General features: G+C 40.2%; 2 protein-coding genes across 4 annotated transcripts in view; one reads left to right on the top strand and one right to left on the bottom strand.

Annotated features, from left to right (window-relative positions):
* The window catches only part of LOC106745737 (WASH complex subunit FAM21C), a 31,117-nt gene extending 24,065 nt beyond the window's left edge, over nt 1-7,052 (top strand). Inside the window, exon 13 of the mRNA XM_014621613.1 lies at nt 7,018-7,052. The gene's annotated coding sequence lies outside the window, so the exon portion shown is untranslated. The remainder of the gene's footprint in view (nt 1-7,017) is intronic.
* LOC106745738 (period circadian protein) overlaps nt 1-26,481 on the bottom strand; it is a 28,379-nt gene extending 1,898 nt beyond the window's left edge. The window contains exons 1-16 of one of the 3 annotated variants that reach the window (XM_014621615.1): nt 26,026-26,481; nt 19,913-19,996; nt 15,070-15,254; nt 12,416-12,546; nt 10,699-10,897; nt 9,648-9,869; nt 8,750-8,934; nt 8,181-8,465; nt 7,240-7,386; nt 3,296-3,494; nt 2,626-3,020; nt 1,854-2,041; nt 1,545-1,708; nt 1,082-1,314; nt 748-966; nt 361-669 (exon numbers count right to left, since the gene is read on the bottom strand). In XM_014621615.1, the coding sequence (XP_014477101.1) occupies nt 361-669; nt 748-966; nt 1,082-1,314; nt 1,545-1,708; nt 1,854-2,041; nt 2,626-3,020; nt 3,296-3,494; nt 7,240-7,386; nt 8,181-8,465; nt 8,750-8,934; nt 9,648-9,869; nt 10,699-10,897; nt 12,416-12,546; nt 15,070-15,254; nt 19,913-19,996; nt 26,026-26,153 (3,273 nt within the window). In that variant the 5' untranslated portion in view covers nt 26,154-26,481. Of the gene's footprint in view, nt 1-360; nt 670-747; nt 967-1,081; nt 1,327-1,544; nt 1,709-1,853; nt 2,042-2,625; nt 3,021-3,295; nt 3,495-7,239; nt 7,387-8,180; nt 8,466-8,749; nt 8,935-9,647; nt 9,870-10,698; nt 10,898-12,415; nt 12,547-15,069; nt 15,255-19,912; nt 19,997-26,025 lie in introns of those variants that run through there. The other 2 variants (XM_014621614.1, XM_014621616.1) reach the window with 2 other exon arrangements.
* Nucleotides 26,482-27,764: the final 1,283 nt, after the last annotated feature.

The raw sequence follows: 27,764 nt of genomic DNA on the forward strand, positions 1-27,764 counted from the left end.
CTTGCGGGACATATGTTCAAATAAAAAGGTATACCCACAAAATGATATTTGTACCATAAAATTAACGCGGTAAGAGGAAAAACAGATTGAAGTGGAAAGTTGCATATTGCCATGTTAATTTTACAGTTATTTATTTAGTCTTAGTCACCTTCAGTTCTCACCTTAAGTCTCGAATTTTAAATCTGTTGCTAGGTACGACAGCTGTTATATACTTATAGATTAGACCACTCTGGATAAAAAAGTCCTTTATTATTTTGCAAACAACATGCAAATTTTTGAGTCACTAATTAAAGAAGACTTTTTATTCGATCATATGCACTAAGTGATACATATAACAATTTCATCGATTTTCTCTTTTACCTGCGACATGCCTTCCGTCCAACTGCCGCTGCTACTGCCACTGTCGCTTCCGCTCGACGTGATTCCTTCTTCGAGGACCAGTTTCGTATCGAAGCCTTCCATTTCCAAATCCAGATAAAGTTGCCCTAGCTGATCGTTTACCAGCAGTGGCTGGTTCAAGTCCTTTATCGCATCCATGTCAGCCTTCAACACCTCGTTCAAAGTCTTCGGATGCACCTGGTATTCGTAAATCAGTTCTGGCGTCAGTTGTACGCCTTCCAGCCAAGGTGGATCCCTCCTCCGCATCCCTTGATGGCATTTGGTGTGCTCCTATGCGACAAGAAAATTTAATTTAATTTAAATCCATTTCAAAGACAACAAAAAGACGAGGAGAATTCGTTGCCTTACCTCAGAGGAGACCTCGCACGTCTTCTGATCCGGATTGCAGCTGCTTTCGCTGCTCTTGTACAAGAAACTGCTGTAGAGACTGGATGAACTCGATTCGTCCCCATTATAGTCCATCGGTCGGTGTCCCTTCATGGTCACCGGGGTCAGTAAGTCCACTACACTTGAACAACCGCCGTCGTTGCTCATACACGACGAGAAGAGCTCGCTAGGCGATTGAACCTGACGGAGTGATCAAGATCTTCTTAGTTTTTGTGTAAAATCAAAACTATTGGGAAAATTAATGCCGATATCAGTTCGTCAACTGGTTTCGACCAATTATCAGCGGCTGTTTTACCTTCTTGGAGGACTCAGACATGGCCATTATGCTGCTCGGCTCGGCTTTGACACTGGTCGCTTGACTGGCCGGTCGTCTGCGATCCAAACATTTGTTGTTAGGCAGCTGCTGGTTCTCGCACGCTGCCGGCGCTTGCTCGGGTAACAGGAAGGGCTTGTACATCATCGCGCGCGGCGGCGGTGCGCCGATCACCGGGTATATCATCCCGGCCATCGCTGTAGCAACGTAGGACACTGGAACAAACGCTATGTGAATTTAAAAACTAGCTTAATTCCTTAAAATTAAATTCTAACTTTTAATTAAATTTTTAACTTGCTAATTTACTAATTCTATCGCTATAATTTTCTTATAACTGTCCTATCGTGTTGCAAATTCGCGAAGAATTTGGTATCTCTAGAGATTCCGCAAGTTAACTCGCGAACTGTAGAGAGCGATTCATAACGAACTTCACAATGATGCTTACTGTAAGGACTCTGTTGCGTCGGTTGCGTGGTCGAGGGTGAGTCCAGTTTTTTTTGTGGTGACAATAGCGTCGTTGTGGATTCGCTGGCTTGCGGTACTGACACGTAATATACAGGTATCACCGACGATAGCAACGGGAATCTAGGTATGGTTTCCGAACTGACGCTGAAATGCATGAATGCACTTAAGTCTACGTGTGCTTTCGTGACGAGGTTCCACATATTTTATCTTTTTTTTCTACTATTTTACGTGCAATTTTGCGCGATTTCGATATTACTTGTACTCTCTCCGTAATTTTCGGACGGCTTACTTGTGCGATGGATCGCAGGGTTGAGCTGGCACGGAGGAGGGTACGGCGACCGACAGTGGTGGCCACAGGTTGATGTTCGTCCCGGTTTGCACCACGGTCGATTGATCGAGACTCATGCTGGTAACGGTAGTCATGAGGTTCGCTGGGCCCGCCGTGCTCGTCCTCGAGATCTTATCATGCTTCGATATCTGTTTGCATATTACCAAGTTCAGATTTATGTCTAGTTCATTTATGTCGATTTATGTTAACACACCAATCTGATACTTTTCTTTGTATTTTCTAGCATTACTAAATTGGAACCAGAGATTAATAGAGAAAAAAATTCAATTGCCAATCTGGATCCGGCGGATCTCGTTAGCTTTTTTTCAAATTTGACAATCGACAAAAGAAATTAAAGCGTGAGTGCTTTGTGAGTGCCTAGCTATGAGATAATAAATAAAACACGGAGAAAAAAGTTTGGTTAAATTTATCTGACAATGAATAAAGACGAGACGCGTTTCCGCTGAAGGAAACATAATTTCTGCTTATAAAAGGCGGTTTTGGTTCATAAGAACCAGAAATATTGTTTCCTTCCACCAAAATGACCAAAATGAATTTGGTCGTTCATTGTCAGATAGATCCAATCAATCCAATTTTCTTTTTGTGTACGTTTTAATGAATAATCAACCGGTAACGAATTAGTAATTATCTAGAAAATTCAATCTAACTGTTGTATCAGCTACTAGCTTTCGACCTAGGCCGACTAAATACATTCTACTTGGGGAGCTCGAACCTTGAAGCTTTCACCCTCCCAGCTGTGACTGCTGCTCCTCTTGATGCCGTGACCCTGATTGACGTAATGGGCGTTTTGGTCAACTCCGTTGACCTTTTTCGTCTTGATGCGCGAATCCTTGAGCAGCTTGTCGCTGTTCTTGATACTGGAGCGCAGTTCACGGTGTTTCTGCATCATCAGCTTCTCCATGTCCTCGTTGTGCCGGTTCAGCAACATCTCCGTCAGCGTGGGCAGCTTGAAGCTCTCCGTCGCAGTGGTGTTGCTGTTGCTGGCGGTGTTCGAGGTGTCGTCGCGGCTCGCTGAGCTCGTCTGGTTGTTGGAACCGCTGCTAAGGTTCTCCGCGCTACCGCTGCCGCTCGCGCCGCTGCCGTTTATCGGCGACATGCATTTTCGAGCTTAAAACATAACGAACCCGATATTTCTCCTTTATGAGGCGATCTTCTCATGGCGAGGTGCGCTTTAACGAAGCTTCGCCAACTTGAGACATGAATCGAGATACGTGCGGGAGAAGAGTTCCCATTGATATTAAGTTGATTCAGAAATCTTTTCCCGTAGGATAACTACAGAAAAAAAAACACTTCATTTGTAAGCATATAGGTATATTTCTATTTGAAACGTGCTCCATTCATATCAACATCTGTTCAGTATTTACGGGAATAGATCAACTCACCGCCCTCGACGTTGCTGGAATTGACATTCTCTTCATCGCTGCCGTACATGGTGGCGACCGGCGGTTTGCTCTTGAAGAACCGCTCGATGTTCTCGTTGTAGTTGAGCTGGTTGTAGCTCGGCAACGTCTCCGTGAACGATTTGCTGTCGTAGTATTCATGATGGGGCGAGATCTCACCGAGCATTACGCTGTCGTGCTTCTGCAACAAAGGATTACGATATCTCTTTAAAGGCATATTTTAATGCCTTAGAATGAGTTGCCACTGACGATTCGTATTTCGTATTACGTCGGTTGTCAGTTGTTAGTAGTATATTTTTAGCGTGGCTGTGCTCATTCCGCGTGAAAACGGAGGGGTAAGAGTGTGTTTCCCCGGCTGCCCCTGGCTGCTAAAAGTCCCGATTAAGGGACTTCTCGTTAATTAAAGTTAAGAAAGTGAGAAAAGGAGAGGAAGTTCGCCTATCCGTCCCCGAGGGAGGCTTTTCCTCTCGTTTACCGGCGTTGCTGTGCGTCATAAATCGTTTGCGAGCGCACGATTGTAAACTCGTGGTGCAAGCTTCCGCGGCAAAGCGCATCCAGTACTTGCGAGTGCAATTTGACGTTTATTTACAGCGAACAGTCCGAGAGAATCGATCCCGTACGTGCGAGTGTGCATCATCTCGCTTCGAACCTCCGTGCCACGATATTCTTCGTTGCATTGAGCTCCTGTGCTCTACATTCTCTTTTCTTTTTCTAATGTCAAATACAATTGAACTGAAACCGGTGGAATTATATTGAGTTTGGTCTCACGTGTCATAGACACGGCAGAATTTTATACGTCGCGCTTTTAATCGGTTGATTATATACGAGTCTCCTTTTCTCGTTGTGCAAAATCAAAAAAAGCTACGATCGAACAGGGAGAAAAAAGTGCGCGAAACTATAATCGCATAGTGGAAGAATTCTAATTAGAAAAACCATTTTTGAAGGAAGTGTTATTATATTGCTGATAATGACACCTTATATACATATTGTTACTGCTACTTTATTTTTCTTTGTTACGACAAAAAGATATAATTTGTACCGAAAATAATTTTTACTGATATCAACCATTTTTCTCTTTCAGTGAAGCTGTTAATTGTGTCAGTACTATATTGAGAAAAATAATGTACTTGGAGAAAAAATTTGGTACTTGTAACTATAATTATTAAAGTGAAAGAATTATAGTCAGGAGAGACAATTTTCTACGAGTGTTACTACAAGTATAGTGTCAATGATGACAATTTTACATGCATATTGCTACTACATGGCAGAAAAGAATTAGCTCCAATAGATAAAAACTAATTATTTATATAATACAACTGAAATTTAGTTACCACATTTAATTTGTAGCTGTGAGAGTTGATTCTTTTTTTCTGTCTTTGAAGAACGGAGTAACGCGAGAATATCCGATTTTCTCGGCGACAATTGCCGTGAAACAGCGAAGCTCGTCGCTAAAAAGAGAGTTTGTTCGTTCGTCGCGAATCATTCGTGCATTCAACCCTTCTCAATCATGCACCTTTGCGCTAGTTTCAAAATCTTCTAAGTGAAAGAGCTCGCTGATTCGAACGTCTTGAGAACATAATCTCATAACTTCCCGATACATGCTATAGTCATAAGGAAGAAAATCGTGATTACATCACGGAGAGAGATCAAAGAAGGAAAAATAAAGGTCTCGGCGACACTATAGAACTCTCACTATAGACGTCTCACGGGAAATTCGTTCCATTTCAAGCAGATCAAAAAGTCACATAAAAGTTAAGATGACGTTAAAATGCCACTTTGACATTATTTTGACGTTTCATCTTAACTTTTATATGACTTTTTGTTCTACTTCGGATTGCAGACGCGGGAAGATTCCCGAGGAAGATGTAGGCCGAAAATGACCGACGAAGGAAAGTCCGTCGTAACGAAGATCGACTCTTTGAGCACTGAGAAAAATAACTTAGAGAAAACAAATTATCGTAGCAAGTGAATAAATATGTAGGATGTTTCTTAAGTACTGCCCAATATTTTAGGAATTATTTTTTGAGGTCATTTTATGAAAAAAAGTTCAAATGAACTATGTTATGTATATGTTATATCACATAAGCTTTTCTCCATGAAGTGATCTCAAAAATCAACTCCCAAAATATTGGACAGTATTTAAGAAACATTCAGTATATTTATGCTTTTGCTACGACAGTATAAACTTTGCTCTCTCTTTAAATTATTTTTTTTCTTCGTGAGCGAGCCTCCGTTCGCGCGAGAGAAACCTTAAAAAGCGTAACGACTCTAGCTTGCGCCTGGCTACACTAATAGAAAATTATAGTTAGTTTCGGCGCCGAAGATACACTTTAAACACAAAAATAGTAAAGAGAATTTATCTAGTAAATATTATTATAGTGTCAATAGTTATAACCTTACATGTATGTTGCTGCTACTATAAAGTACGTTTAACGCCGAGACTAATTCTAATTTTCTATCAATGTACACGAATTTTCCAATTTCAGACTCGTTACGCTTCATTAAAATTCTATCGACCGCGCTTCATTAAGGAATGACTATATTGAGTGAAACAAAAGAAAGAAAAAGGTAGGTGGACTTACCCGATAACCAGTGCTTACAAGGTTTCGAAATTGAGAGACGTTATCCTTCACTGGCCCTACACGATTTTCTCATCGCTCTTCGTCCGTGTCTACGTACAAAAGAGCTGGGTAGAGGCTTGATTGATTAGGGAGCTTTATATTAACCGTTGCCTAGTGCTTTAGCTGCTGCGTTGTTAGCTGCTTTAGTCGTTTTTGATTAGTTAAGAGTTCAAAAGCCCGAAGTAGTTTCATTCTTCGGTTTTTATCTGTCAGCAAGCGTCTTCGTCTACTCACCTTAACCATCATCTTGATTTCGTCAAGACTCTCTCTAAAAAATTCTACCGCATACTTATCCGAAAGCAACAGGAGATAGATAGATAGATGGATAGAGTCTCGTTGGTTAAAATTACTAGCTTGCCTTAATTCTATTTACATTTTGCGCTCGCGTCGTGTGGATCAGCAAAGAAAAAAGAAGCGCCTGAGAGAAGCATTAGTGCTAAGATATCCAATCGATATCTTTTTCTCTTCCTCTGAGTCAAAATCCTTACGAAAAAGTAGTACTAGCGATCAATCCTCAGTATTAAATGATCAGTATTGCGAGTACTGATCACTCAGTAGTGAGTACTGATTGCTAGTACTATTTTTTCGTAAAGATTCTGACTTTCTTTTCCTTTTTTCTCAGTTGCCCATATGTCACGATACATTTTCGGCACATCGTTTCTGCCGTCGAGTACAAACACGGAGGGGGAAGAAAAAAATATGAATGTTTCCCGAAAACGTTAAGGATTCTCTCGATGACACAGGACCATCGATAATTGCAGTCACACGCATCATAGGGAGAAAAATGGCGTCAAAAACGCTATGGAAAGCAAAAATTTAGGGGGAAAAAATATGAAATTGCGTATCCCAGGTAGAAGAGAAAATCATGATGAAATCTAAATGACCAGAAAATGACTATAGAAACTCAGTTTTCGGCCATTTTCTTACTTCACTTTAACGTTATTTTGACATCAGCATCATTTTTTGTTCTACCTGGGACATGGACAAGAGATTCATGTTCGACGGAGGTTCAAAAACGAATTACTGTAAAAGTATATCGTGCATCGACGACGGGATATTAGGTTGATAAAGTAACACGTGTACATATATATATATATATATATAATATATATATACACCTTCCCCACGTCGCTCCGCCTGCGAAGTGAAACGTGGCGGGCTTGCGTTATATCGTTACAGCTATGTAACTACTGAATAGAGATCACGTTTTCTCTTCGTAGCGTAGCAGAGGATACGGAGAGCGTTATAGCATAAGTAATTTAGCGGAAAAAGTGTCGGTGATACTAAAACGTAGCTAATAGTCACCGAAAAGCTCTTGTCGTCCGCTGCGAGTTCGTCCTTGCCGATACCGGGCGCTTTCGTCTCTTGTAGCAGGCTTTCCATGAAGGACGCTAGGTCCTCACATCGTTTTGACACGTCGAGCTCGGTTATATCTGACGTTCTTTGGATGCTCTGCGCACACGTACGATAGAAAAAAAAGAGAACAAATTGGGGAATAAGCTGGCTCACTTAAGTACTCGCAGTAAGAGAGGGAGAAATTTTCTCTGTTTCTTTTTCTAGTCTTTTCTCCTCCTTTTCTCAAAACGATCTCCTTTTCGTCCACATCAAATCTTTACACTGGAGATAATGCTGTTGCATCAACAGAATCGGGGTCAACGGCTCCGTAATTTGAATGAAACTTTTGAATTCAATAGCTCAATATCATTGAAACTAATACTTGAAATTAAGAAACTTATATATGATAAAACTATTATATGATCGATGAATTCTGTTTAAAATGTAAGAACGATAATCTTACACGAAAGAAAATGTTATTATATCAAAAGAATTGGCCGTAATTTGAATAAATCTTCTAGATTCAATAGTTCATTTGAAATATGGTTATAACTAGAAATTCTATTTCTTTCAACCAAAATGCCTCTGGTTGTTCCTTTTCTGGTTAATACAATCCGACCTTTTTCCATGTATAAATTTACTCCAATAATCCGGCACTGTTGACTAATTCTACCGATACAGCACTTTTTTCTGCGTACACAATCAAAGGATTGCGATAATCGTCGTTGAAGAACCACGGTCGGCCACTGTCGGCCTAGTATTGAATTTTATATGCTATTATGGGCCCCGTTTTTTGTTCCTCAGAGCGCAAAGAGCGCGGGGGACATTTTGTTCGTGAACATTCACCGAGTCAAGATCGTGAGCCGCAATTAATACATGAAGTATCGTAGCCACTGTCGCTTTCACCATACCTCGTCAAGTAGCGCCCGTATCTCGCCCTGAATGATTTTCGCCTCCTTCAGCACCTCCTCGCTGATGCTGGCCAGGTAGCCGCACTCGGTCTCGCGCACTACACGGAAGATGTCTGGATTCAACGGCCCTTTGAGCACACGGTGCTGACCTACGACAAACTCTAGTTTTTTCGTCCAGGGATTGATAAAGGATGACCACTCGGTCTCGAGAACGACGTAGCTTCCGTTCTGTACGGCGAACCTGTACGGCTTCGACCTGAAGGAGCAGCCTTCTAGCCTGATCACCTGTTTAACGACATTTCGTAAAGAACGTTTGAGTAATCGTCTCATTCGAGTGTTCTCACGATGCAAAAGAGAAGACAAGTATCAAAATCACTCGCTCACTCGTTCTTACGCTATTTCTTTCTCTCTCTCTCTCTCTCTTTCACACACACACAAACACACACGCACACACACACACTATCAAAACACCTATCGTCCTCGCGCATCTTTTCGAACGTGCACGCGCAACCGGAACCTAAATCATTTCTCTTTTTTCTCATTTGATTTGTTGTCGGGCTTATGCTCACAGTCTCATAGATGTCTTTGATGAATGGCAGGTCCTCCGGATGGTAGAAATCAAACAGCGAACGGCCGGTCATATCCTGTGGTAGATAGCCGAAGTATTGGACTACGTCGGGATCGACATGGGATAAGTGGCACGTCGCGGTGTGGCGGGTCGTGAATACCGAAGATATTATTGTTTCTTCTGGCGCTGCGGATAACGACAAGGTCGGAGTCATTCTTTCTCGTCGCAGAGCTCGATGATGAGATTCTTAGTATCCAGAAGTATAAAGCACGAAGATCGAAGATCGAAGTTTCCGAGATTGTCAAGATTATTAAGATAAGAAGCTCAAGCTCTTTTGACGACAAGTCCACCGACGCGAATGAAAATCGAGAACCGAACGGTTCGAACACGCGAATAGCGAAGCTCCCGTAGCAGCTGGAAATAAAAGACTTCCATGCACCGACACAGCTAAGCGAACATTTTGCTGTAGATATGAGGGATAATAAGTGCCATTTGACATCACATGTTGCTCGTGAGTACACTGAGCGGTCGCAACTGGGAATGTTGTGATACTACTGATTATATAATATTGATATCGATATTTTTCTTTCAATACCGGATATTCTTGCATCGATACTTTCTTTCGATACTCGTATCCGAATCAGTACTAAAGAAAAGATTAAGATTAAAATTAAATAAAGAAATTATTAAGAAATGGTGAGGGAAACATGCGAAATTGGTTTTGGTAATTCGTTTCGAAGTAACTGGGCTGAAGTGATTATCTTAAACTATCCATTCGTTCAAGTCGCCGGCGAGTTTGATCGAGTTTTGTCGGCGATAATCAGGCCAGCCGTTCGTACATGATCGTTATCGAGTCCTTTCGCCGGTCGGACCTCATCGGAGATCTTGGACCATGCTACCTTTGTATGCCGAATGGACGGGTTGAGCAGTAACCACGAGGAACATAGCCCTGTTGTTGGGCTGCTGTTCGGCCGTCAGGTCCCGGAAATCCCGGAAAGATAGGGTCAAGTGGAACGGCAAGTATAGGTTCGATCTGGCGTCGACAGGGTGCCCGTTCGCCATGTTGCACTTGGTGAATCTCCGCAGGCCGCAGAACAGGCTCACCCGTCTACCGTTGATGCCTGGAAAGAGAGAAAGAGAAAGGAAAACACCAATTAGTGATTAAATACATTTTAAGGACTATTCAAAATTATATCGCGCTAAATTTGGACATTTTATCCCCCTCCTCCTTTTCCCTTTATCACCGAATATTTATCCTCTTCCAATGTTACGTGACGTGGAATTATTCCCCCCCTCTTTAACTAAAAGAAATCGTATCTTATAACTATATTATGAGTAATAAATAATTATTAGACTGCATACTATTATCTTTTTCTAAAATACAAATAATTTTTAGGCGTATAATATCAAATTACTTTATTTTATAATTTTGATTAATACAAATTGTGTTTTAGGAAAGATGAATATTTAAAAATAACATCTTAATTATTAACACAAAACTGTGTCAAAACTTAAAAATTTCCACCAAATGTGTTACAAATGCAAATAAAATGGATAACCGTGCTCATCCATTTACAAGTCATGTTATCTTACGTTCCATGACTTTTACTACTACCTTCATAAATCCGCCATCACAAACTGTCACACAAGTTAATAAATCCCCCTCCTTTGTGGTATGACGTAATTGTTGAATGGCCCTTTAAATATTTCTTAAATAAAGTTTCTCGCTAAACTAAATATTTCTTCACATCGCGAAAGCCTAAAATATTAGATTAAATGACAATACAATTTGGAAAAGTTGATTTCGGCTGACAAAACCTGCTAATTAAACGAGATGAAATAATTGTTCAACAAATAATTACAGTCAAATCGTCGTCAAATAATTACAGGATAGGTGATTCCTCTGTAAAACCTCTTTCTAATTCGTCGGTCATGAATGTCATGGTGTACCTTTAGACCTCTCCTCTTGGGGCGACGCGATGCCATTGGTGATCTGATCAGTCAGGGTGGTTTTGTCCTTCGGATGCACGTAATCGATGAAGGATCGACCGATCCAGGAGTCCTTAGGATAGCCAAGAGCAATGCATATCGACGGGGTTGTGTACAGCACGAGACCGTCGTGCATAGAAATCACCGCGCAAAATCCCTCCTACGAACACTTCGAAGATTAGAGGTGGAAAAGATCGACACAACACGTTAACGTTAACACTCTCAACATAGTGATAACGCAACATATATGTTCGATTTCTTCTTTTTTTTTTTTATAAAAATCCTTCGCCTCATTTCGATTTTTCAATTAGAAAAACAAGAACGATAGACATTTTTCATTAAAATACATGCCACTAGTAAGATCGGAGAAAGAGATACCGACAATAAAATATCAATTAGTAGAAATTATCTAACCAAAAGTATTTGAATCATTAATAAAGTTAATTAAATTATCTCGAGATTATATCTGTTACGAAAGAGGCTCTTCGCGTTACCACTGAGTTAAGAGCTTCTCACCCGACAAATATTACTGCCAGTACTTTCACCATGCGAGGATCGTATTAATAGATTAATAGTCGTAAGAGAAACATCATCGGGGAGAGATTTACCAACGCAGTGTTCTACAGTGTGGTTATGCTAATTTGCTTGCCTGTTACTACCTTTTTTTCCCTCGTCGATTCTACACCGGCGACATGCAAATTTTGCGATTTTTTCGTACCGTTTTGTTTTCACGCAAGTGCACTCGGTCCTTTGAAGTCTCGCTTCGGGACCCGTGCTTTATGAGTACTTTAAGCCACTACTGCTATTATTAATATTATTATTATTAATATTTATGAGAATGTGTATAGAGCGAGGCAGATTGTGAGAATTGCATCGCTGACAGACGCATCACGAGCTACGTCGCGCGAGATACTGTTTCCCTTTTAGTGACACAAATCAACACAAGTATCATCCTGTTTCTGTTACTCACTGAATATGGAACAAAGACAAAATGTGTCGACTTATGTCGTTAAATGAAAAACACTCACTACAGTGCCGGTGTGAAACACATCCGAAAGACGTTAAGTTAGATCCAGACTAAGCGAACGAGTCCGAAAAATGAGTATGTACAAACATGTTTTCTCTGATGTATACAGAAAAAATGCTGTTGAATTGATAAAGTTTCTAACAGCAGTGTAATCGAAGTAGATTTTCTTGGTTCTCAATGGCAAATATCATGAAAATTATTATGTAATGTATTGCTTCAATAATTATTAGTTTCAAATATTAGTTTCAATGATATCGATATTGTATCAGAAAGATTTATTACACGTGCTTTTGGAAATTCTATTGATTCAACATATTTTTCCATGTACCAACACGAGACCGAACACATTTACTGATGTCCGCGCTCTTTCACTTGGTCTGAATCCACCTTTAGAGAAACTAAATTTCCCTTTGGTGTGACTTGCAAATCGCACACCGAGTGTGGACAAGACTACGACGTTAGACAAGTTACAGGAAGCAACGGGTTATCAGGGCTCGAAGCTCATTTTCTGAATCGAATGAGTATCTCGCGCGAATTTGTTTCTGTATGTATGTGTGTGTGATTTTTCGTTTCCTTGGTTTTTGCTTTTTTGTTTCCTATTCTACTCTCTCGACATGTCTCCCTCCGCTACGTTTACTGACTGATACTAACATTGGCCTGAGACGTAGAATCGTCCAGAGGGATTGTCCGTGAAGCAAGTCCTGCTTCCGGATCTGCGACGGTGTCGCCGTTGTGCTCGCCGGGATCCGTTGCGTCCACTAATTCTACGGTGGCTACCTCTTCTTGCATTACGCCAAAAGAAATTCTCGGTTGTTATACATGTCCATCCGGGTCATTTACCCGAGTTGTTGACGGTTAAGGGATGGCGGGACAAGGGGGTGGAGGAGGGATCGAGTGGCGCAGTGATGTACATTTCGGGACTGTTCGAAGGATTATAAGATCTGACTCTAGATATCCCGACCGAAAACCGAAGTGAAGGGGCGATCGGTGAAGTTAAAACGAAGCAACAGGTGGTGCTATTTTGAATTCCTTTGCACGATACCGATGGAGAAAATCGATAACCTCGCACTTGCCAGGTTCCGTAAGCGTGGGCGTCACGTTGAATGGAAAATTTCGCGTCTCATACACAAGGATGGATCTATTTCTCTTGCCCACGTGTATCACGATTCTGCCCGAACGCGGCCTGAATGGGTGCGACGATAGGATAAGGAGACTATTTTTAAGGCGATGATGATATGCCTGCGCGATCGCATGTACTTGCGAAAGAATTTAATGTGTACTCGTCGTGTATCACACGTGTTTTCTCTAAATCACCGGAGGAGGAATTTGCTGTTGCTACATTAGAACGCACGCACGACTGCAAGCGTAAGTCGATTAGTGCAGGGCAGATTACAAGGACATTAGAGAATGATAATGAATTTCTCGTCGTCTATCGTCGATGGATCCTGAAATCGGATCCATAACGATCGCCTATCGCGTTTAGGTTTCTGATTTTGTGGTCTGTTTTTGTCATTTTTCATTCAAGAATCTTTTCTCATTTTTTTTTGCAAAGCCCATACAGCAAAGATCTCCACGGAATGCCCTACGTCCTAAGGAGCGTCCTAGGACGTCCCTCAGATAAAATGTGCTGTGTAGAAAATTTTATTCGTTACAATCGCATCAGATATTCATGGTCGAACACATGCCGACGCGCCAAACGCTCTCTGAAGCCGTGTATATTGTTGACTTCGTGCTTGGCTGAGATTTCCCCAAGAGCGAAAGCTTATCAGGCGACGATAATCTTTCGAGCTAACGTCACCGTCAAGATATTAGCTTCAGGCAAATAGGGGGTGACTCATCAAAATACTTGCGGGATTAAGGGATATTATGAAGGGAGATTTGTCGAAGCCCTAGGTGGTAAGATAAGCGAAATCCGAAGAGGACAAGGAAGAGTGCACGAAAACAGTTTGTCGAGAAACAAATAGGAAACGAAAAGATCTCGGTGACCGATAATCGATCCCACGGTCCCCCCGACGTGACGATGATTTAACAAGTGGCAATAAGTTTTAATCCGTTAAGCGAGGAAACGTGCGAAATTTAAAGGGGTTTCCTTATATAGAGTGATTACAAATATATTTTTTTATTAATTTTATTATGTATATTTCACGAATTTTTTGCACTTAAACGTAACGTTCTCATAGCTCATCTTTTTGGGGAATTATTTTATGAGAGAGACATTTCGACCATATTTTAATTTATAGATTTATAGATTAATATTTTAATTTTAGATGCATCTAAATTGTTAATTTTACAGATATCGCGAAATTATTTTTAATAATATATTTTTGAAGTCTGAAAAACTTGAAATAAATGCCAACGAAATAAAATCGCAATTTTTTAAATTTTAGACGAGGAAACCCCTTTAAGAGTCCGTTCCACTACTAGTGAAAATGGCATATGGTATGGTCAGACGGGACTTGCGATCAGGTGCATGTGTGGTGAGACAAATCCGCGAAATGATCTCGTATCATGAAGACGAAAACGGTCAACGAATTTTGCTTAAAATGTAGGAATTTTTAACATCCTGTATGAATTCACACGAGTTCCATGGGATTTTCGTGGAAATCCACCTGGAAATTTTCAACAGCGAAATGTTCACGAAACATCGGCAACAAGTTGTTCATAAAAGGCGCGATGTTAACTCGAAAACTAAATTGAGTTATTATAATGAAACGTACATTGAAAAAAGGATTTGGTGATAAGTTTGGTTAATATATGCCGACCAAATATTTGATTACTGCAACTAAATAATTTAGTATCGTATACGGAGGAAAAAAAGGAATAAAAATTTCCAAAAAATTTTGTAATGTTGGACCATACCGAAATTATAACTGAAATTACAATGTGCGTTCCAATCTTTAGTGGTACATTTCATTGTACACATCACCAAGAAAATTACAACACATAATAATTTCAGTTATAATTCCGGTATAATCTACATTACAAAATTTTATGCTAATTTTTGTCACGATATTTTCTTCGTGTATATTAAATATACAATAAACGGAGCTACTACAGTACTAGATATACAATATAAAAGACTAAATTATTCTGTTGCAATAATCAAGTATTCGGTCGGCATGTGTTAATCAAATTTATAATATTTATTACCAAATCTTTTCTTTAATGTATCTTCCTATCTTTCTCGCGCGAGTCGATAAATAACTCGAAACACATCTCTGATAATTCCATAGATGATCTCATGAAACAAAAGTCGCGGGCGGTTCGCGTGCACTCGTACCTGGGGTTTGCGGGTCGCAACCAACCTGGTTTCTGATCAAGTACGACGTTCGCCGGTGCGACGGTGTTGTAGGAAGCGACCTCGGCCGGCGCGTTCACCGTCTTCAGGCTGACTTCCGCATCGGTGGTAATCGCCGACACCGTCTTCGACTTTTTCTTCTTGTGTTCCTTGTCCTTTCTCTTGCTGATCGGCTTCGGTAATGCCTCATTACTGCATCATCACATATAATGCATCGATCTACGTACTTGATACGGTTAACGCAATTGGGCAATTACGATGCTTAATTCTATTTTATTCCTAATGAACTAAGTTGAATGGCAACCGGCCGAATTAGCCGATTATTATTAGCGTCGCTTGAAATGATCGTGCGATCGCAGTCGCGTAAGTCTCACGGCACATGCAGGTCGTAGCCGCGTGTCGTGGCATGTGACAAACAAATATCAACGTGGGAATTGCGCTGATAAGCCAGAACAACGTTCACGTTCGCGACCACGTTGCAACACGCGGGTGCGAGTCTGTCTAATAATAAGCGCGGATAAATCGAAGGAACGTGCAAATGCACAATACTCCAGTGTCCTTTCCGAAGAAAGATAATGTTCCGCTCTTACATTGTGGTTACAACCGATGTGCCTTTCTCCCGGAAAAGTCGCAAAAAAAATCTCTGATATAACAAATCGGTGCGAAACGTGACACCGTAACGTTACGCAAGCCGGGGAAAGTTCGTGTTCATCAAATCGCCACTCGGAGGGCTTTCTCCGGAAGTCTCGGTTGCGGGTGCGTTTTCACGACGCGTAAATAGCATGGGATTACATCACTAAACGTGAGAATAATCGTGAAAATTGTCATTGTCATTGATTATCATTGATTAGTGTTATTAGTAAAGTAAATTGAACTTCTTTCATAATGTTATACAATAAGTCGTATGTCACTATCGAATTTCAGAATACAGTCGATGGCCCAATGAGAGAACTCGTCTTCGAAAAAAGAAATTCTCTCACTGAACTGTCGACAGCGTTTCGACATCCGATTACGATGTTTAATTCCATACACATGTATGTTTCATACATACCGACATACGGTGTATTGTGTAACAGGCCTAACAGGCCTACGCAAAAAATAGCCAACCACGAGATTACGCCCTCGCGTAATCACCCGCAGACTCACGCAGTCACCTTTCCTTATCGCGCAGACGCAACCGGCGATTACCGAACCACATCGTTTTAAACAATGCGAAACGTGAGTAACTGTTGTTCACACACACAATAGAGGATATACTCGAGATTGCGAGAAATGGAATTATTTCAGTTGCCGTACGACGTTACTTCGGCCGTTATCTAATGCGCCCAGTTACGATTGTTTAACTAATGTAATCTGAACGGCGATCATATAATTTTTCCCTAGGACGGAAATGTGTGAAGTGATCATTCCAATGTTCTCAAATTAGAACATTTTTATTTTTCGCGAGTTTCTTACGCTAGAGGAAAAATTCATGACCCGCTCGAAAGTCGATCGTGAATCTTTTTCTCTAGCACGCTGGAAAAAGGATTTAATTACTATAACCAAATCATTTAGTTGAAACTAAGTCACAAAATGACTTTTGGTAATTGTTATTGAATTCTTCTTCCATTTAAATGTATGTTTGAACGCATGCATTTTTAATAGCTTGGGTAATAGTTTTTTGTCTTAGAACATATCGTGCAGAAATAAATGAGCGTCGCAAAAAAGCGATTACGCGCGACTAACGTACTTTTAATGATGCGATTAATCGCGTATGTTCTTTCTGACCGACTAATTTTCTCCGCGAGGTCTCCGGGGCAACAATGTCCAGCATAATTGCCGGGCACAGCGGTTATCAGCCATGCGCATATCGGTCTTGATGTTCGAATAGTCGTCATCGCGAAAACTCGTGCGAAAATTATGTCGCGACTGATCTCATTTTTGTACTTACGATATTGTACTCGCGATTTTCTTGCGATGTATTGTTAGTCTTCATAGGACCGGTTTTTCATTTTCCGCTTAACTTGTAGTTTAGGCTTAATTTGATAACGTACAAATTATGTTTTCCTATTCATGGTAAATCAAAGTTATTAATTAAATTTATTAATTAATCTATTAACTATGAATAGAAGGATACCATTTTTTCATTATCGTCAGTTTAACTTTAAGCCGCAAGTTAACCAGAAAACGAAAAACCGGTTTTTAAAGATCCTCTTTGATTCAATCAATCAAAATTTACGCACGTCGACTTTTTTCTAAGATGTTATCGTTAAAGATTGAATTTTTTGAATAAGTTACCTCGTTTATTTTTATTTAATCTTTAAATTTGCAATGCGACGGGTCACTGAAATTTAAAAGAGAAATTCTCGCAGTGACTGAGAGCTGCTGGATTTAACGTGTCATTGCGTTATTGACTGTGACGAACGGAACCACGACACGATTAACTAACGAAATGAATTCACGGCGATTCAGGCGATCAAATCGATGGATGTCTTTATGTCTTTATATCTTCGTGAAAATTAACCCGAATTATTCCAAAACGCGCGAAGCATCTCAAGAGAATATCCCTATTATTATTATTATTATTAATTTGCACTCCTAATTAATTCGTAATCCCTTCTAACAAGGCAACTGTGTCGTTGTTAAGTCAGGTTATGAGCAACTAACATTAGATGCCTGATCCTCGTCGTTAATTATAGCCTTGTTTCAGGTTTAAGAAATATTATGCAGAATAAAGTGATATTACACAATTATAGTGGTTTATAATTAATCTGCCATCTCGGGGAAGGTAAATTCGGGTCAGCGGAAGGAAGATAGAAACTTCGCCAGAACGCAACTGTAAATTATACTATAAATCATCGATCGTATCGTCAACTTCAGTTCTCGAGATCATTATATAATAATAATAATAATAATAGTAACAACAACAACAATAATAATAATGATAATAATGTGCTTATTATATAACTTTATGCTGCGCCCTCTCTCTCTCCTCTCGCGTCTATCTACGTATTATGCAACAATACGCGGGAGAGTCTGATGAATACCTAGACGACCAGCGACGGCACGGAGTCGCAGGCACGTGGCATGCCACGTGCGCCAGTGTTTACACGGCACGGCTGTGTGCGTGTCGCGATCGGGACTTGCTCGTAACCGACTTTAACTACTTATTTTATGCGTTTGCAACGACGGTTACGCTGCGATTGTGCCCGGTGGTGATCACGAACGTATGCGTGATCGCACTCACCGTTGTCGCGGAAGTCCCGCAAGCGAAATGTTCGCACAGTTATTTATTTAATTGTGCTGCGCCGAGAGAGGCAAATCCTCGTCGAACAAAATCAACACGAGGAGCAGAAGGGTGAAGAATTGGACTCGTTCATCTCGGGACGTCGCGACGAGAACGTTTCGATATGAGGATTCATAGTAAAACAGAACAGAAATATCCAATAAGTCGCAAATTATACTTCAATTGAGCTAATAGAAATGCACACATAATAGAAAATGATAAATATTTAAATATATGTATATTTATATATAACGCGGGTATTACTCGTAAATTGTAAATTTCCTATGGATATATTTTCAGGACAAAATGGTCAATAATTCTGAAATTTTTGTACAATGTATATTAGTTCTTAATATCACAGTTTTTCACTTTAACCCTAAATACGGTTTATTTTAAATAAATTACCCTAAATATAATTTAAATTAAATAAATTTAAATTAAATAAAACAGAAGGTTAAAAATATGACATTAATCTCAAGGAACGCGTAAAGAAAAATGTCTTTAGTTGTGAATATTTCAGCTTTCAAATGGTCAATTGTTTTTTAACCGTGCAAACGTGTACATAATATTTTTATCAATAACAGCTAAAACTTTGAAACGATTCCTAAGAAAACGACTTGACGGATGAACTACCTCGAAATAAGCAACGTAGCGATGGGGAAGATAGGTTATGAAACGGTGCCAAGGACCCTGCTCTTCGGGTGACATAAATGATTCGATTATTAAAATCTGATCACGCTACGACGCAAATAGACGTTTCGAATTACATGTGTACCGAAAGTAATCGCGAGATTAACAGAATCGGATTACAGGCATAGTCGATCGGATCAGTAGGATATTATCTTTTAAAATTAACCCGACCGTGAGACGCTTGGAAGCAAGGAGGACCTTCCTCATGGATAACGATCTTCGACGGAGGAGGAGCTTGGGAAAGGTCGTCGCGCGCGCGAAGGAGAGATCGCCCTTTAAATAAATCACTCCTTCGCACACCTGGTGACCTTTCTCCAAGATCGCCGTCGATCGATCCTCCGTCGCTCACTTCCGTCTCCGAGCTTTTCCTCTCGACTGGCGAGGTCGAGGTGCAGGAGAGCGGAAATACATTTGGCTATTCTCAACGTGGTCAACTAAATTTTCGTCTTTTCAGCGTAATCAACAACAGTTTCGTGCGTGCACTACAGTAAATAGTCGTGGTATTAAAAATCGCATAAAAAAAAATAGTTTTAAACAAATGACGGATGTATCACATTTGCACGCGTTCGTTCGTTCGTTCGTTTATTTGTTCATTTGATCGGCTCCACGTGTTATATACACACAACTACTCGCTTTCCCGGGGAACGAATTTAATATTAATTAATTCGACAATGAAGAGAATTCGATAATCTCGCGCATAGGAAAGGCAGAATTCAAACCTCGGCACGATTTTTAATCTCGTCACAATTCCCAGATTGATATACGCGTTATAAACGAAATGTTCTTCTCTTTCAATTATTTACCGTTCGGTTAATTTTTTAGAAACTTTGTCGAATCTTTTTGAAATTTGAGATTTGGGTAAATGATCGATTAATTTTTACAAAAAGCGACTCACCTGGATCCGAAGGTCGAAGGATGCCTGCCGCAATAGCCGCTGCTTTCGGAGCGATTGCTGTTCCTCGAGATCGAGCTGTCGCTACTGTAAACAAATAATACTCAGAATTAGGATCATTCTCTAAATTGATGTGCAGAATCGTTATATCGCGGTCTTCCGTGTCTATTTATGACAGGCGCAAGACACCCTATATCAAATTTGACGAACTACTGCGCGTCCGACTTTGCCCCGACGTTTCCACTGATGCTGTTATTATCGCGGACGGTCTCAAACGGGACATTTACATTAATAAGAGGCGCTTCCGTAACGTAGTCGTCCACGTGCGGCTAATAATAATCGTCAGTATTTTTCATTTTTTCTGCAAAGTTAACGTCTTATTGCTTGCACAGAATTATATCATAAATGCTTTTATATAATGACAGTACGCGCGAACATAAATTGGAGCATTGCTCAACATGTGGCGGAAATGATAAAAAATTTCAAAATTATATCTCTAAACAGTTAGCGTAAATATTTACTTGACAGATATCTTGCAGCTTTTATATATCGAATGTGTCGATACTCTAATCAGGAAAATTGCAAAGAACACTTTCATATCTTCTCAATGAAATTTAAAAAATCCAAAAGGATACGAAAAGTTTGTAAAAAAAATTTTTAGACCTGAGATTAGATTTTCTGTTAAATTCGATCAGACAGAATTGTATATTCATCGCGTTCACATTTATGTCGCATTTACACTTACGTAAGATCTGTATGTACGAAAAATATAAAAAGGATAGCGTGATCGTGTCAGTGTTTACGCAACATAACATTTTGAGGGTCGCTTCTGAGTTATCGACGATTATCAAGTTCGTTATTGGCTTTGGTCGAAAATTCATCATCTCGTTAAATTTGCGGAAATCTCGAGAAATCTGGCGACGTCGCGGCATCGCTCTACAAAGTAACCGATTCGACGATACGGTAACGCTCGCCAAATGGCAAATTATCCGAGAAGAGTTTCGCAACGTTCGCCGTAATGGGGTCAATCTCGCCGATTCTCGCCGCAGGCTTCTTTCCGCCCTTTCCGCCGCGCTCGATTCGGCGTGACGCCGTGCAATGCGCGCGTAGTTGCAAAATCCGCGACACGGTGATCTCGCAACGGCCTCGGCCTATCTAACCATGATGTCGTCGGGAAAATCACGCGAATCGAAATCGCGACTAACAACCGGTCCCAGCTGGAAAAAAGCCCGCGATCACATGTTCGGCAAACGTGACGGCCCTAACACGCAGCCTCTCGGGCCTTTCACTGTCCTCATTATTCGCCGATCGACCGACAGACCGACCGACCGACCTACCGAACAGACGGTCAATCAGTTGGCCGCATTTATCGCCGGAGCCCTGCACGGCTGGAAAAAGTTATTGCATAAGAAGGCGCACCGCTTCACGTTCGCGGCCTCGTGACTACCGCGGGACCGACGACAGCGGCGGCGGCAACGGCGGTGTCTATCAAGATTCCGTTCACCGATTTGCGCTCGGGACTTATCCGGGACGCGAGAAAATGGGGAACGGTAGCCCCTTCCCAGCCGACGAAATATACGCGCCCTCGATCGCGGTGTTGTTATTATGCAAAAATCTGAGCCGGTCTACCACGTAGAGTAGTTTGGTCTCTCTAAATACCACGTGTTACGCGCGGTTTCACGTTGCCGACTTGATTATAACGCGCAACACATTCGATTACGTTGTTACCTCGATATGCTTGGAAACGAGGAATTGTCAAAACGATCAGACAGTGTTCACGCGTTGGAGAGTCATCCGAATTCAAAAGTATTGCAGTTTCCCGATTAGCTCGTAACAACTGCCGTTCAACAGTCGCGACAAAATTCGTTACTGCGCTTTTAAAATCAATTGGACTTTCGAGAATGAGGGATTCGGACTTTTCGTTCACTTATTTAATTTTCAGCTACGGGTAATTTATTTCCCCGAGACTCGCATTATATTTTTATTCCAAAACGATATTCTAATAATATTTAATAATTAATAACAATAATCTTTATTAACGTAAGAAGGCCTTTAGTTTCATGGCAACCGTTAAAATTCTCTCTCGCGTTTCTCTCTTTTCTCGCAGCTGGTACAAGGATCCTTCGCATCGATCCGATTCGAGACAAATACCAGCCTCCGGCGGTTCTTATTAAGCCCCAGTAAAGACGTATAATTAAAGAACGCGGATGTCGGAAGCCACGCGACGACACGTGAGATATGTATTTAGAATATCAGAGTATAGAATATAGAGCGAGTGTATTTTATCTTTAGAGCATATACAAATTATTTCCGATCTATTACTATTATATAATATAATTAATCATAACATCAAGAGAGAGAAGGAGAGAGAGAGCCCTTGAATGTTTATGTTTGTAGGATGTAATGTCCCTAGTAGTTGTTTCAGAAAGTATCTTGCTTTTTTCCATTTTATTTCATAAAACGCTTTATGGGATATTTAAACTTATTAATCGATTGTGCACATTAGGTAGTGATATTTCTATAACAATATTGACTTCTTTAACATATCGTAGAAACATACTAACTGATATGCTTGCAAAATCGTAAATGCTTCATATCTCGTTTAGATTTATCGTCTATGCAAGTTAAATATATTATTTACTTTTTATATCGTAAAAAAGAGAATAATTATACTTACGTTTACTTAATAAAATAATAATAATTATACCGACCGCAATCGGGGCGATTTGTTTACGGTGTGCGCACGTGCGGATGCGATCCGCATGTACACGTATACATGTCGCATCGTACAATTCGGTACGGAATCGATTTACGACGCCCACGATGTCCGAGTAATTACCCCCGGAGAATTGTCCGTTATCCACGACGCTTACGCACGCATGCCGTCGTCTATTCGTGACGTCTCCATTGAAATATATTCGTCTGTATGTCTCGACCGGAAATATATTTTTGCGACTATAATAGCTCGTCCAAGTGCCAAGATACGGTTACACCGCACTGAAAAAAGAATTTGAACTGAATATACGGGGTAGTGCGAGCCAAATAACTATTAAGATATAATTTGACTAGATAAAGAAAATATGTAATTCCAAAAACCAAAATTTAGCCGCTTGAATTACACATTTAGGTCATCAAATGAAACTTTCGAAATTAATGCAAAATTTTGATAATGTTCGATAACTATTACTAAACATATAATTTAAAATTTCCATTCGGGATCCCCCGTCCCATTCGAGTAGACTTTGAATGAAACCGTGCCATTTAGGAATGGTTTTCCCGTAAACTGTATAAACGCGAGAATAAATGTTTTTTATTATTTTTACTTATATAAAATATTTAATTTAATATTTTGTATTTAAAACGAATTTAAAACGTATCGGATTTTGAACGTGGCCAAAGCGGCTTCGCATGTGAACTCGCATTAACCGCTGCAGTCGCGTTGCGCTGTCACGTGGCGAAGGGAGCGATTGCGAATCGATCAACACCTCCTTTTCGTTCGACCTGTTTTCGCGGGGAGAGTTTCACAACGCTGCCGTAGCCGCATTAGCTAAGGACGTGGAAATGCAACCGGCGCACACATCGCGCCGGGAAACCGGTTAGCCTTAACCGCGCTGTACGATTTTCTGTCTCTCTCTCTCTCTCATGCGCTGCACTATTCGCTCTGGCCTATCGCCGTCACGCGCGGTGGAAAGCATGTCAATGCCAAGTATCCCGAGGGCTACCGCGAACTACGCATAATATTTACGATAATTAGGCATTTCTCCCGCTGCAATTTTAAATCGTCTCGACTGTTGACTGCATTTGAATGAAGTATAAAAAGAAAAGAAATTTTTAATTACCGAATATCCTCGTAATTCTCCTCAATTTCAGCGCGCAATCTTCGCGCGGAACGCTCATCCCGAGTTATGTCATTTTCATATTGCGTAAATGAACTGTAAAAAAAATAGCACGGGTGGATGAATATGTTTATTTCGTTCTCGTACATACATCCGTACGAGTTTATAAACATTGAAAGTTGCGAGGGATCGAAACCTCGAGAGCTGAATAAGAAGGCATCCCGTCCAAAAAGTGGGAAGGTCCAGTTTCGATTCCTGGCTGAGATAGTATTCTCTAGCTTTCTATACGCAAAGTCTCGGACCTACCAACGTGCCTATCGATCTGTATAATATGCACGAGGGATGACAATGGTCAGGACATTGGTAACGTATATATAGGCCACGCAGGAGCCAAACAATGTTTTAAATCGGTAATTCCGATTATATAAGCGTCAAGCGGCTAGCTCACCGAGGAACAGGTCGGTTTTAATGGTCGTAAGATTAACTAATCGCTCCACGTGATCCCGCGATCGGACATGTACGAATAGCGCACATGGTAACGTTATTAATTAATATTTCAGCTTAACCCTTTCACTCACATCTCGCGGGGAGAGCAGGTGGCCCAACTACTTGTCTTAGCGTACCTGCGAAAATTCCCCCTGTGAAAATATCTTTCGTAATGACATTGCGATATTTCATTCCGCTAGACTTTCGAAAGCTGAATGTATGCTGAGGCAAGAAAGCGCGAGAGAGTTAAAATGCTCGTTGCAAATGCATTTACTAAGCGACGTCACGCGAAAAACTCAACCTACTATGAGCTGGATGGACAAACGAGGAAAAAATAATTTTTTTAATTTGCTGTCGGAGAAAAAAATCGGAGAAAAAAATCGTCGAGAATGTCGATACAACGTATCGACATGTATCGTCATTTCCGACATTTACATGCGAGCAAACAGTCACGTAAAAAATATGACCTTCGAACTTCTCGCGTTTTGATCGTGAAAGAGGGTGAACTGATTAATTACGTTGTTTTTGTTCGTATATTCGCGGACACATTTTTTGGAAGAATTATATTTATATAAATTCTGTTGGTGATTTAACTATATATAGAACAGACCTTTAACACGTTAAATGTTGCGTGGACTATCGGTGACTTATATTGGACTTTCCGTTCATTTGAAAATTTCGCTATAAGAAGAAACATTATCATGAAGTACTTCATAATAATCATTGAATTATACATAATTATTATGTATGATGCAATTATCATAACCTGTAGGTAATCGATGAGTTACGCAGTACAAATGAGACGATTTTTATTCATTAGATGTTGTAATGTTTATGTAAGATACAATTAATTCTATTCCAGTTATTGAATTTAATAAATAATTAGTTGTACTTAACACAGTGCGAAGGCTTTGAGAATCATAATTTATTTCATATAGTTACGGGATAACGAGAAGCATCATGAACCAATAAAAAGAAAAAAAAGCAAACTGTGTTTTTTATAGCGCATATTTTACGTTACTTCTTTCTCTTCATAATAATGATTTTTCTATAATCTTACAAATATAAGATATATTTTTCAAAGATATATAATAAATATGCGGTAACATGGATCATCGATAGCCCACGTAGCACGAATGGAAAGTCACGTGGAATTGACGCGGCACTCAATGTGTTAACTCAGCGTGGCTACATCGCAGTTGTTTTAATTATTACATTATTGTGGGAGGATATATTGTTCAATGTATAATAACGCACACACTGGATAATTCTCCGGATAAACGTATGTGGTGAATTATAGAGGCGGAGAGATCAAGGTTCAATTCTTGACTGAGACAATATTACAAGTAATCTTACAGTAAATAATATAACAAATTGAATCGTGATTACTTTAAAATCACTGTTTTTTAGTTGAACCACTTGCACTAGTTCAAGAAATTTACGCACACTGAAACATGAGGATCTCGTACGTACGCTTCATACGCTTCAATGTGTATGTAAATTTCCGCAATTAATGCAGCCAGTTTAGCGAAAAAGAACAGATCATACACTGAGAAAAAGTGCTACATTCAAGTAAATAATTACTCCAATAGTTCGAAACAAATTTCTCACTTGACTTAAGTAAATTTCACTTGAATCAAGTAAATATATATTACTTGGGTGTAACCAAAAAGTGCTAAGTAATATTTACTTGATCGAAATAAAAATTTGTTCAGAATTGTCGGAGTAATTGTTTACTTAAATATAGCATTTTGTTTTCAGCGTATAACTCAAACGCGAAAAGATCGTACTCACCTGCGTCGCGATTGGCTGTTGCTGCAAGTGTTGGAATATCCCGAGTCCGACACCTTGGCGTTTTCCATGGACACCTCCTCCATCGTGCATTCTCTGCGCATATTTCCTTCTCGAATCGACAATTCCATCGGAAACGCTCCACAAAAAACTCTCTCTCGCTCGTCCTCTCTCTCTCTCTCTCTCTTTCCTTCTCTATCCTATCCTCTCAATTTCTTTCACGTACGCACGCACACGCACTCGCGTTAAGTTACCGGCGCGCAGTTCATCTTATTCCGTTCGCTCTGACCGAAATTGTCGAAAGGGGTAAACGAAATTCCTTTACGTTCGTGACGTTTGAACGTTGAGATTGTTTACTTGCGCGGCAATGACGACAATGAAACGTATTGCTCGACGCTGACGGTTTCCACGCGGACTGAGCGGCTCGAGTCGACGCCGCAATGATCGGTCTGAAGTGCGCCGCGGTATGAGCTGCACGTTCCGAGACATGTGAGCGCGAAACCGCGCTCATCCCCGCCACCTGTGCCTTCGGTGGCTGTAATCTATATCGGGGCAAAGAGTATCCCAATGCACTCCGCGAGATCGCGATCGAAGTGGAACCGCGCGTTAACGTCCCACCGGTTAACCCTGCTGATCTCGTTTAATCCTTTTAACCCTTTCGCACGTAAATAGTAGGGAGATTTTTTTAAGTCTCAAAATCGATAAGTATGATAAACAAATTGTCATCGTCACGTTGTCGCATTGCTTCCACATTTAATTTCTTGTAATTACTTCTTATTTAACTTATGTTAATTTAATGCCCTGTTTCGTTTTATGATATAATAATTGTTTCAACAATGATAAGAGACCTGTCTTGAAAGGAAAACGCTGATGTCTACTTCCTCAGTTTCGGAAAGTAAGGAATAATTAAAAATCAATATCGCTCTCTCTCTCTCTCTTTCTTTCTTTTGCGTTAAATAAAAAAATGGATATATGGCCGTGCCTCTACTACTATTCCTCAACTCTATGTCCGACTTTGGACTTATCATGTCAAAGGCTCGTATTCTGAACTATCTTTTATCGATAAAAGTATCTTAAATGTGGCTTCTCAGCCAATTAGGGGGTTTCTAAACCACTTTTAGAAGCACTTTTATCGAGTATACAGGCTAAACTGTCTATGTTCGAATGTACGTTTACAGTTACGCTCTTGGAAGGACGATATTTTTTCGCAGTGACGGGTTAAACTACTTAAAGGATTATATTTATATAGGCTCTGTTGATAATTATCACATCGACATAGAACGAGCCTTTAAGAGCTGCAGTTGTTTTAATGACGTTATTAAATTATTACGAGGAGATATGTTGTTCAGCGTGTAATGACGCACGCATCGAATAATTCTCCTAAACGTAATCGTTCACGGGGAATCGTACTTTCCACGAACAGATTCTAAGCTATATATATGTATATATTGAACTTCTTAAAATAATACAAAAAAATTGTAATTATTCAAACGTCTTAAAGACGTTTTTTAAAGAACTTTCAAAGATATAAAAATAAAGTTGTTTTATGCATCGATTTTGGACATTTGCTCATTGAGTTAAGATAGTCTCAAGAGAAAACCGATGTCTCCGATTTGCAAAACCGAACGCAGCTAAAAATTTAATAACATCGTTAACAACCGCAATTTGGGTCTTAAAAGCCCGTTCTATTTCTATATGATAAAGTCGCTTGTGAATATCGTCAAATTATGGATTTAGGAATT

This window comes from Dinoponera quadriceps, unplaced genomic scaffold (assembly GCF_001313825.1).
Source record: "Dinoponera quadriceps isolate SergipeBrazil2010 unplaced genomic scaffold, ASM131382v1 scaffold1658, whole genome shotgun sequence".
Lineage (NCBI taxonomy): Eukaryota > Metazoa > Arthropoda > Insecta > Hymenoptera > Formicidae > Dinoponera > Dinoponera quadriceps.